Genomic DNA, 11685 nt, shown 5'->3' with positions numbered 1-11685 from the left:
CTGGGGAAAATGAATTGATGGGTTTTGCCTAGTATGACCCATGCTTTTTCCTTTAATAATCAAATCAATTCCCCCCCTGAACTTGTGACCATTGGCCAATTTCCCCCTCAACTTTAATTTTGGCCAATTTCCCCCCTCAACTCTCATAATTAGTCAATTTCCCCCCTCAACTTTAATTTGGCCAATTTCCCCCCCTTCAACTCTCATAATTAGTCAATTTGCACCCTACTGTTAATTTTTTTTTAAATTTTCCATCTATTTTTTTTCTTTCAATTTTTCTAATAACTTCCAACAAAGTACTAAAATTAATATAAACTCACCTGCATAATATAGGGTAAAATGTACAAAAACATAATACAATTAGTATGTGATATCGGTTGATTATAAGAAAAAGTTATGAATCGGGTTTAAATCATGTAGAAGAAGAAATAATAATCCTAAACTCATGGATCAGACCTATTTCAATAAAATGGGTTATTCTTAATAAGGAGTCGAAAATTATGAATTGACTAGCCATTTTTGCACTAAAACTCAATTCTCCGCAATTTACTTGAACTTAGCTTTCACTTTTATAAAGAAAATTGTATTCACATACAAAAATGTACACATCAATCCTTTTCGTTATCAATTTTGTATAGTAAAAATCAAATAAAATTACTCTATACTGATTTATTATGACTAATAATATTATCTATGATAAATTGTAAAATTCTAAATTTTAATCTATTTGTAATAGGACAAAGACATAGGAAAATGATTAACATACATCTTATTTAGTTTCTTACACACACTTGTTTAATTATGATCAAATTAAAAAAATTAACAGTAGAGTGCAAATTGACTAATTATGAGAGTTGATGGGGGAAATTGGCCAAATTAAAGTTGAGGGGGGAAATTGACTAATTATGAAAGTTGAGGGGGGAAATTGGCCAAAATTAAAGTTGAGGGGGGAAATTGGCCAATAGTCACAAGTTCAGGGGGGAAATTGATGAATACCTCTTCCTTTAATAATCAAAGCTTAGTGCATTTAGGGTGAGACCATACTCCCACATGGTGAGCAACCTTTCTTTCTTTTATTTGCCTTCCTTTACTTTGTCTTGAAACCCATTTCATCTTGTCTTCATGCCTGACACTCAACTGGGCAACACAGTAGCACAACAAGTCTTTTCTTTCACATTGCGTAATAAAACAAGGCAAAGCACCATGTTTTTTGTATAAATGCCTTTTCCGACTTTAAGTTCCCATGCTTTTCTCCTTTACCCTTTTTTTTTATACTTGCTTTTGTCCTTGCCGTGTGTCTCCTTGGTGGTTTTGAGGAGGATGAGATCCAATTGGAAACGGCATAAGTTAAATCACCATAAAGAAATTTTGTCCTTTGTGACCGCATAAAATCCCATAGCTCCATTGATCTCCACGTGATCTTTCCCATTTTGGAGAGTTGTTCTACAGCAAGTAGAAGAATGACTAGTCATAATTTTGACTAAAGTTTGAAGGCCACGTGATTGACTAAGGTTCTGGTAGTAGGCATTGGATAGCTCTTTTGGTTGCTCACTTGCTCCAATATAAGTTCACGTGCCTAGCAGAACCAATTTGCTTTTGGTGCCCTGCAGAGGCAAGGAAAATACTGAAAGGCTTTGAATGAGGGAGAGAACAAGGCCTTTTTTTATTTAGACTTTTCAACTTTAAGTTTCCAATGCCACGTGAGTGTCTTTTCCAATTAATATGGGAAGTTTGATAGCAAGTATTTTCCATTTCTGTGAACCTGGAACAGCTTGAACTCTTTCAGGTCCACATAGGACTTTATGTGCTGAAAAGAAGACCACATCCACAATTTTTCGATGTGATAGAAACCTCTTTGTATTTTTGGTTGAACCTCTTCTCTTCCTTTTGAGTTTTAAACTCATTTTTTCCTTTTCCTTTGCAACTTTTCTTTCTTTTGACAAATTCGTAGAGAATTGTGCTTGGAACAAATAATTTCCACTGATTTCTTCACGGGATTTATCCCACAAGGGTTCTGTTTAAAGCAGCCCTTTTTTTCTTTCCTTCTTTTCAATCCTACTTAACATGGGACTTTAAACCCATTTGTCCTGAGCTTATCTCCAACTTTGTCAGCAAGCCTTTTTTCTTTCCCCTCTTTGAAGACTTTAAACTTTCCTAGTCTCAAATAATACTGCATGGTCATCGGGTATAGCTGCAGAAACTTCACAGAGAGCCTTTGAGCCTCTGCAATCTGTTTTAAAGTGCAACTTTAGAACCACTTCCGCTGTATCCTTGGACCTGGGGACATTTCTCTTTTCCCAAATTCTCGGCTTTCTTGCCTTCGGATGTCTTCCACATTTTCTGAAGGCTTTGGGTTATTCTCGCCACTGTCAGTGGGATGGGGATGGCTCATGGTGATTGGTGTTGCATTTTTTTCTTTCACCTCTTCACACTGACCATTGCTGCCATCTTCTCATACGAGCCTTTTGTTGAATTTTGTTGATGGTCTGGACCCACGTGCCTAACTACATCACTCACCGTCCTCGGAGTGCGGATGGCATTGCCCTTGGGCTTCTTCCGAAGGACTGCCGGAAACAACGGTTGAAGAGTGGTAGTGTTGCGGTTTGCTTGATTGCTTGGTTCACCGTCCTCGGGGCCTTTGGGCTTCTTTCGAAGGACTGCTGAAGACAACGGTTGAAGAGCGGTGGTGTTGCGGTTTGGTTGCTCAATCAACACCTGTTGTCATCGGTTGAGCAGAGAAGAGAAATTTCCCAGCAACTTTGAAGACAACTTCCTTTTTATTTTATTTTATTTCCTGCCGTAGCTTTCTTTTTGCAGACTTTACCATCTCCATTTTTCCTTCTCTTTCAGGTTTGATTAGAACTTCATGGGGTGGTTTAGACCTCGAAGAAATTCATGGGATTAAACTGCAGCGGCGGGGAGCGGAAGTGGTGATTACCTTCAAATGAGATGGCTTTATACCTTCAAATGCCGTGTAGTTTCTCCTGCTCCTTGTTCTTGTGTGTAGCTTTTGATTTCTTCTTCTTCTTTCTTTTCCTTTGTTGTGCCTTTGCTCTCTTGCTTTGCCTCTCCGTTGTCTTCTCTGTGCTTTTCAATTTCTGCAGCGTCTCCTCTCTTTAATTTATTTTATTTTTTATTTTTGTTCAACACAGACATCTCTACATTATCACCTTGTCTTCAAGATGTTTTCTGCTTTCAAACACAAGACTTCGAGTTCATAACTAAGGTTGGGTTTGTGAGTGAGGTGCTTAAAAAAAAAGCACCCATGAAAAAAAGCTGTGAGGGTTTTAGGTGTTTGGTAAACTGAAAAAAAAAGGCTTATTTTGGAAGTTAATGTGAGAATAAGCTGAAATCAAAGGAAAAAGCTGAAGCTGCTATTTGTAGCTTTGGAAAACTGGCTTTTTTCAAAGCACACGGAGCTACAGTGCTCCTTTAATGAAAAGACCCACTATCAGATTGCTTTTTTTTTCCAAAAGCACTTTTACAAAAAAGTTTACCAAACACTCTACTGATTTATTTCACAGCCGCTTATTCTCACAGCATAGCCGCTTATTCTTACAGTAGCTTTTTTTCAAAGCACAGCAATACCAAACCAACCCTAAGCCATGTTAACCACTTGGGATACGAAAAACCCTTGCTATTAGATATCAAGTTCAAATGTCTTCAACATCATCAAATATTGTGTACATTATGGCATTAGCGTTACAAAATTTTTCTTCCCTGCCACTGATTGCTTACGACCTAATGCAACCCAAGACATAAATATCAGTACAACATAAATGTCTTTTACAGATAAAAAGGTCGTACCTAGTGCACAAGGCTCCCGCTTTACGCAGGGTCTGGGAGAGGTGAATGTCGGCTAGCCTTACCCCCTAAGATCGTACCCAGTGCACAAGGCTCCCGCTTTACGCAGGGTCTGGGAGATGTGAATGTCTTTTACAGATGCTCCAAGATATTCCAAAGCAAAATCATAGCAGTTTCACATAGGGAACCGAAGAATCTACTGATACCTTATCTTGCGACTCTTAGAGGCTCTTCTGTCAACAATCTTCCTGTTCTTCCTATGCAACTTTTTCAAAGAATAAAAGGCTGTCTCTGAGGATAATCAAATAGTGAAAAATCTGAATCAATAACAATATGCTGACAATATATGGCTTAATTGTTAGCAGGAATTACTACGATAGCGCGTTTCATTTTTAAGGTTACAAAAACTTGAATAATAGAAGTTCAGGATCGACTAGGTTCCAAGCCCACTATAAAGAAGACAATAGCTGCAGATACAGATCCAAAACAGAAAATTAACATGGATATCCGGCATCATTTGGGCGTATACAATCATAAACAATTTCAAAAGCCACAATTTTTAGTTTCTATGCCGAGATTATGCCTTTGACCACTGGAACATATACGCAAACCCTATTGATGTTTCCTTGAATGCTGTATACAAAACCGCAGTGTCTACTTTTTGTTGAATACAACAATATTTCTGACCGATCGAACTACTCTGAACTTCCAACCTTTTGTGTGTAAACCATCACCTGTTGGGACTGCCTTGATCTCAATTAGAACTAAGCACAAACTTTATTACAATTCAACTGACCCAAAGCTGATGTGCGAAGATTTAGGTTAACAATTGAGCCGGTCCAAGCTCAAGCTCGATGCTTTGTACTTTGGGATGAGCTTGGGCAAGGCTCAGCTTAATCCATTCATCTTGATTGACACTCTTACTCTCTTAATAATAACTCAGTACCAGCATAGCAAGCCTTACACATACTGGCAATTCTTATCACGCCAATAGCAAATGCACAACAATAATAGAGAGCCAATTGTATTACAAAATAAATATAATAGTATGATAAATGTAGTTTGGACATACTATCTGTTGCTTGAACGATGAACAGATTCTTCTCAAGTAAAGCCTGTAACAAGAAAAAATGGCATGATGTGATAAATTTTAGCATATACAAATGTCAATATTAACAAATCGTAATAATTTATGGGACAGGGCCGAAGGGGTAGAGGAAGACCTAGGAAAACTTTGGAAGAGACTCTAAGAAAAGACTTAGAGTACTTGGATATAACGAAGGACATGACACATGATCGAGCACAATGGCGTTCTAAGATTCATATAGCCGATCCCACTCAGTGACTTGGATTTTCCAAGTCTCCAACCGAGAAGTTTTCCTCACTCGGAAAATTAAGGGAACACTACCCCAACCTACATGCTCCACTCAGAAAGCTTCAACATACAAGCTTCAACAAAAGAAAATTCAAAGAACTTAGCGAAGAAGGCTTTGGTGTATTTAACACAATACGTTGAAATGAAGGAAAGCTTATTTATTGATATCCCCGATAAGCTACAAATATGTACATATACATGAGTCAAAATAAACACACAAGAGGGAGCCTTCACAAAGGTTGCTTAGGAGAAGTCTCAGCAGTTGGTAGAGCCCCAGAAAGAGAAGGCACCGGAGGGGGATCATTTGGAGCCTCAGTACTGGACAGAACCCTAGAAGGAGGAGGCATCAGAGGTTGATCATTTGGAGCTTCATTACGCGGTACAGCCCCAGAAGACGAAGGCAATAAATGCCTTTGGAACAAACCCACAAATCTCTGATGATCAAGTAAAACCTGACCATCAGTTTCCTTCATCTGGTCAAGCTTCCTCTTCATGTTTGTAGCATAGTCATGTGCGAGCCGGTGCAACTGTTTATTCTCATGCTTGAGCCCTCTAATCTCCTGTTTGAGACTCATCACTTCAGCCGCCAATGATTCAACTTGGCGGGTTCGAGCAAATAGGCGTTGGGCCATATTAGACACCGAACCTGCACACTGAACACTGAGAGCCAGCGAATCCTTAACAGCTAACTCATCAGACCGTTTGGAAAGTAGTCTGTTATCTTTGGGAGTGAGAAGGTTCCTGGCCACCACCGCAGCGGTCATATCATTCTTCATCACGGAATCCCCAACGGTAAGAGGACCAGTAGGGAAGACGAAGGATGGGCGCCATATGTTGTCTGGAGAAGGCGGGGCTGCCTCTTCAACAAGGTTCAAGTCAAAACGACGGTCGGAGGGGCCAGACATTTTCAAAGGTGTTGAAGAGAGAAGAGGTCGGACAAATCAAGATCTTAGAAGTGCAAGAATGAAGCTTCTACTGGTGGAGATTCAAGTGTGCTTTGGAACTTATTGCCAGCCCCTATAAAAATCTGCACTCGACGGAGCTTCAGAAATCGAAGAGGAGCCTGCTCAGAAATCGAAGAGGCGTTTGCTTTCTCAAAAGCTGGGCTGCTTAGAGATCATGAGGGTTGATCTCAGAAATCGAAGAGGCGTTTGCTTTCTCAAAAGTTAGGCTGCTCAAAGACCATGAAGGCCGATCTCAGAAATCGAAGAGGCGCTCGCTTTCTCAAAAGCTGGGCTCCCCAGAGACCACGAGGGCCGATCTCAAAAATCGAAGAGGCACCTACTTTTCCAGCCTTGTCAGCACCTGTCACACGCACACTCAGCTTTGCGGAAATTATGGGCATTCTGTCGAAGACTTCTGGGGAAGTAGAAAACACATGAATCTTACTGTTCAATCACCCACTTCCCACACGCAACAATAGCTCATAGGTACCACAGATAACTTTGCCAAAGTTCTCTGCCAAAGTTGAGCACGTGAAGCTTGCAGCTCCCACTACATCGCTCTGACCAAGAAGGGTAAAGGAATAGCAAAGAAACAGCACTAACAAAGTTTAGACCCATAAATTTTGAAGGTCTAGCTACCATATTATTACCCACAAGGGTAAAGGAACAGTACCACTGCTGGATAATTGGAAAGTCCCTGTGTGTCAACCTCTGTGCTTCGTGGCAAGGTAGACTAGCAAACATGCCCAACCTTTACTCACATTCAAGAAAACACTCCCAATAAGATTGCTTGCTCCAAAATCGAAGAGGCACCGTCCTCTGAATCTCGAGAGCCAGACTCCCAACATGACTACTTTCTTAAAAATCGAAGAGAGGGTAAAGGAACAGTACCATTGCTGGATAATTGGAAAGTCCCTGTGTGTCAACCTCTGTGCTTCGTGGCAAGGTAGACTAGCAAACATGCCCAACCTTTACTCACATTCGAGAAAACACTCCCAACAAGATTGCTTGCTCCAAAATCGAAGAGGCACCGCCCTCCGAATCTCGAGAGCCAGACTCCCAACATGATTACTTTCTCAAAAATCGAAGAGACACTGCTCCCCGAATCTTCGAGAGCCAGACCCCCAGCATGATTGCTTTCTCAAAAATTGATGAGGCATCGTTCTCCGAATCAATCGAAGAGGCGCTCGCTTTCTCAAAAGCTGGGCTGCTCAGAGACCACGAGAGCCGATCTCAGAAATCGAAGAGGCACCTACTTTTCTAGCCTTGTCAGCACCTGTCACACGCACACTCAGCTTTGCAGAAATTATGGGCATTCTGTCGAAGACTTCTGGTGAAGTAGAAAGCACATGAATCTTACTGTTCAATCACCCACTTCCCACACGCAACAATAGCTCATGGGTACCACAGATAACTTTGCCAAAGTTCTCTGCCAAAGTTGAGCACGTGAAGCTTGCAGCTCCCACTACATCGCTCTGACCAAGAAAGGTAAAAGAATAGCAAAGAAACAACACTAACAAAGTTTAGACACATAAATTTTGAAGGTCTAGCTACCATATTATTACCCACAAGGGTAAAGGAACAGTACCACTGCTGGATAATTGGAAAGTCCCTGTGTGTCAACCTCTGTGCTTCGTGGCAAGGTAGACTAGCAAACATGCCCAACCTTTACTCACATTCGAGAAAACACTCCCAACAAGATTGCTTGCTCCAAAATCGAAGAGGCACCGTCTTCCGAATCTCGAGAGCCAGACTCCCAACATGACTACTTTCTCAAAATCGAAGAGAGGGTAAAGGAACAGTATCATTGCTGGATAATTGGAAAGTCCCTGTGTGTCAACCTTTGTGCTTCGTGGCAAGGTAGACTAGCAAACATGCCCAAACTTTACTCACATTCGAGACAACACTCCCAACAAGATTGCTTGCTCCAAAATCGAAGAGGCATCGCCCTCCGAATCTCGAGAGCCAGACTCCCAACATGATTACTTCCTTAAAAATTGAAGAGACACTGCTCTCCGAATCTCGAGAGCCAGACCCCCAGCATGATTGCTTTCTCAAAAATCGAAGAGGCATCGTTCTCCGAATCTCGAGAGCCAGATACTACATACCACTTTTTCAAAGTGCTCTGACATAGTTAAAACATGTGAAACTGGCAGCTCCCACTACCGTGCTATGACCAAGCAGGGTAAAGGAATAGCATTACTACTTGTTGTTAGGGAGACTCCTATATATGTCGACCTCCATCCCCAACGGACAGGCAGACCTGCAAAAATGCTCAACCCTTCATCATATCTGAGAGGGCACTCCCAACGAAGCCTTTCGAAATATTCAGCTTTCTTTCCCCCCGATAATACCTCTGCAAACAAGCTATACTAGAGCAAGAATATCTCATATCTTCAGGGTTAAAAGCAAGAGTATCCCATATCATGCTTTTTCCCTGTCTTTTCCTTTGGCCTTGTTTTTACCTGCAAGACAAGGAGAAAGAGAGCAATCAGTCAGCACTTGGAATCAAGCTTCCAGCCAGGAACTGACTGCCTGGAACCCCTTACCTGATTACTTACCTGGCATTGCTCTCGAGTACTCATCTTCAACATCTTATGTTTCCAGGGAAGATTCCGCATCTGCTTGAGGAACAGATAGGGCAAGTGCGAAGGATACAAGGAAGCATGTGGAGACAAGCGTAACAGCACACGTGCCGATACATCCATTACTCTGTCAAAAGCAAAAGTATCCCATATCAGCAGGGTGGAACGTACTCTAGATTTGATGGACTTGTTTTGACCCTCAAATTCTTCAGTCGGCCTTATACTCTGGAGGAAACCAGAAAACCCTCCAGCTCAGTTCAAGAATAAGCCTGTGGAAAGTTACTTCTTCAAAAGCAAAAGTATCTCATATCATCTCTTCTCATTTTTCTTCTCTTTATCCTTCATGCTGCTGCAAGATGGGGAGAAGGTGAACAATCAGTCGGAGCTCTGATTGCTTACCTTGTCTGTCACCTCTTTCAGCAGACCCCCTAGCTCGGCGACTTGGGGGACTCCTACTACATGGTTTGTATCGCGCTTGACCAAGCCTGAAACTACAAGTAAGCTTCCAGTGAAATTGATACATTACCTTGTGCATCTCCACCAGTTAAAGATACCACCCCTGGATGGAGGAAGAGTACTTCCAGAGAAGATGCCACATCTACCTATGAGACAGATAAGGCAAGTCAAGACGACACCACACTCCGATACTTAGAAGTTTCGTGATTACGAGATCATTCTCCCACAATATTTCCTAATGTCATTTGTACTAAATCATTCACTTGTACTCACTAAAGGAGAGCTTGAACCTATGTACTTGTGTAAACCCTTCACAATTAATGAGAACTCTTCTATTCCGTGGACGTAGCCAATCTGGGTGAACCACGTACATCTTGTGTTTGCTTTCCTATCTCTATCCATTTATATACTTATCCACACTAATGACCGGAGCAATCTAGCGAAGATCACAAAAAGTGACCGTTTTCGCTACCTAGGATCTATCTTGCAAGAGAACGGAGAATTAGATGGAGATCTCAACCATAGAATACGAGCTGGATGGATGAAGTGTAAGAGTGCATCCGGCGTGTTGTGTGACCGTCGTAGGCCACTGAAGCTCAAGGGAAAATTTTATAGGACGGCAATAAGGCCAGCGATGTTGTATGGCACAGAATGTTGGGCGGTGAAGCATCAACACGTACACAAAATGGGTGTAGCGGAGATGAGGATGCTTCGTGGGATGTGTGGGCACACGAGAAAGGATAAGATTGGGAATGAGGATATCCGAGGTAAAGTAGGAGTAGCCGAAATTGTAGGAAAGATGAGAGAAAATCGGCTCCGGTGATTTGGACATGTGCAAAGAAGGCCGACTGACGCTCCGGTTCGAAGATGTGACTACGGGACAGAGGTTCAGGGCCGAAGGGGTAGAGGAAGACCTAGGAAAACTTTGGAAGAGACTCTAAGAAAAGACTTAAAGTACTTGGATCTAACGGAGGACATGACACAAAACCGAGCGCAATGGCGTTCTAGGATTCATATAGCCGACCCTACTTAGTGGGAAAAGGCTTTGTTGTTGTTGTTGTTGTTGTATATTACCACAAGGTATGAAGCTAAACCACAGACCAAGTAGTACTAGGTAGACAACAACTTTTTACGACAGCCATACCTCTTGTAGTTCCGCTAGAGAATCTAAAGTTTGCTTTGATGAGTCAACTAGATCAGAATATGTTGTACTGACACCCTGATGTGAATCACAAAATAAAGACCTAACTGGCTCCTGCAGACAACATCTCGGGTACGAACATAATATCTTAACATGTCAAAAAGCTACAAAAAAAAAAGAAGGAAAAGCAAAAGCGACCTGTGGTAATCTATTTGAATTTGAGAATGCTTTCTGAAGCAAGAATCTGAACTCAAGAGCTTTGTCCCAGAAAGCCTTCGAAAAATGAAAAAAAAAAACATAAAAAATGGGTAAAATAAACATCGATCAGACAATAATCCGCCACATAAATATTTTTTGTCAACTTTAAGGCGAGGAATAAAAAGAAGCTCCAATCAACGAGCAATATTTTCATGATGAAAAATAAAACCTATTTCATGGATATTACAATAGCTATTATCTTGAGCAACGCACCTTTTGGTTCTTCACTGCTTGATCCTTAAGAAGATCTTCGTCCTTATGGCGCTTTAGATTCTTTAAAATATCTCTGCATGGGAAGAGGGAATAAACGATGAACAAAATTAACTTCATAGATCTGCCTATACCTATGTATAGATGTATGTTCCTTCTTTTTATCTCGAACTCAATAATTGCAGACGCATGTATGACTTCTGTAACCTAATATCAAATTTCGTCACCAACCTCCAACTGCTATGCATATTATCTCCTACACTCACATTATTTGGTTCTACGTCGTCAGTCTAATTAAGCACCACAAGTTTATAATAAAAAATAAAAGGATTGTGAACAGAAGTCTCTTACTGCTCCTGATGACGAATATTCATGTATTCTTTCTCGAGTTCTTCCATCTCGGCATCTTTATTATCGTTTTTCTCATCATCATTTTCCTCTTCCCCTTCTTCTCGTCCATCTTCTTCCTCATTTTCTGATTCTTCTTCCTCCTCCTCACCGTCGTGCTCATCATCAAAGTCATCCTCTTCCTGCTCCATCTACATCACAAATCATCAATTAACAACACAATCACCAAAACAAAACCAGATAACTACCGAAACCGAACAACAGAATTACAAATTAAACTAACATTCAGCTCATCGCTGTCGAAGTCACCATCGGCCCTCAAACTCACTGTCACTGTGACGAGCCTTCCTCCCCATTGTGACGCCTGACCCCTAGAAATTCAAACACCCGAATATTTATAAAATTTACTTCCACAAAGATTTTAGCTGCTGTGACATACAACTTTATTTCAAATATTCAAACTTCATCAATCCCGAATTCTAGAATTGATGAAATTTCCTTTTTTTTATTTGAAGCGAAACAAATGATATGTATACAGAAATATATATATATATATATATATAT

The 11685-nt window shown here is 41.0% G+C and overlaps 1 protein-coding gene and 3 long non-coding RNA genes across 4 annotated transcripts in view; 2 read left to right on the top strand and 2 right to left on the bottom strand.

Annotated features, from left to right (window-relative positions):
- LOC126582879 (uncharacterized) overlaps positions 1-11685 on the bottom strand; it is a 52495-nt gene that overhangs the window by 40264 nt on the left and 546 nt on the right. Inside the window, exons 2-6 of the mRNA XM_050247112.1 lie at positions 11405-11492; positions 11125-11312; positions 10777-10849; positions 10504-10578; positions 10309-10419 (exon numbers count right to left, since the gene is read on the bottom strand). Of these exons, the coding sequence (XP_050103069.1) occupies positions 10309-10419; positions 10504-10578; positions 10777-10849; positions 11125-11312 (447 nt within the window). The 5' untranslated portion in view covers positions 11405-11492. The remainder of the gene's footprint in view (positions 1-10308; positions 10420-10503; positions 10579-10776; positions 10850-11124; positions 11313-11404; positions 11493-11685) is intronic.
- LOC126582945 (uncharacterized) lies at positions 3131-3726 on the top strand. Its single transcript, XR_007609633.1, has 2 exons — positions 3131-3226; positions 3604-3726. It is a non-coding gene; the product is annotated as an uncharacterized LOC126582945 (long non-coding RNA).
- Positions 3621-4399, bottom strand: LOC126582938 (uncharacterized). The gene is made up of 2 exons (XR_007609631.1): positions 4011-4399; positions 3621-3741 (listed from the first exon to the last, which is right to left on the bottom strand). It is a non-coding gene; the product is annotated as an uncharacterized LOC126582938 (long non-coding RNA).
- Positions 5008-9771, top strand: LOC126582947 (uncharacterized). Its single transcript, XR_007609635.1, has 2 exons — positions 5008-6696; positions 7612-9771. It is a non-coding gene; the product is annotated as an uncharacterized LOC126582947 (long non-coding RNA).

This window comes from Malus sylvestris, chromosome 2 (genome assembly GCF_916048215.2).
Source record: "Malus sylvestris chromosome 2, drMalSylv7.2, whole genome shotgun sequence".
NCBI classification, from domain to species: domain Eukaryota; kingdom Viridiplantae; phylum Streptophyta; class Magnoliopsida; order Rosales; family Rosaceae; genus Malus; species Malus sylvestris.
This window is presented reverse-complemented; position numbering and strand designations above follow the sequence as displayed.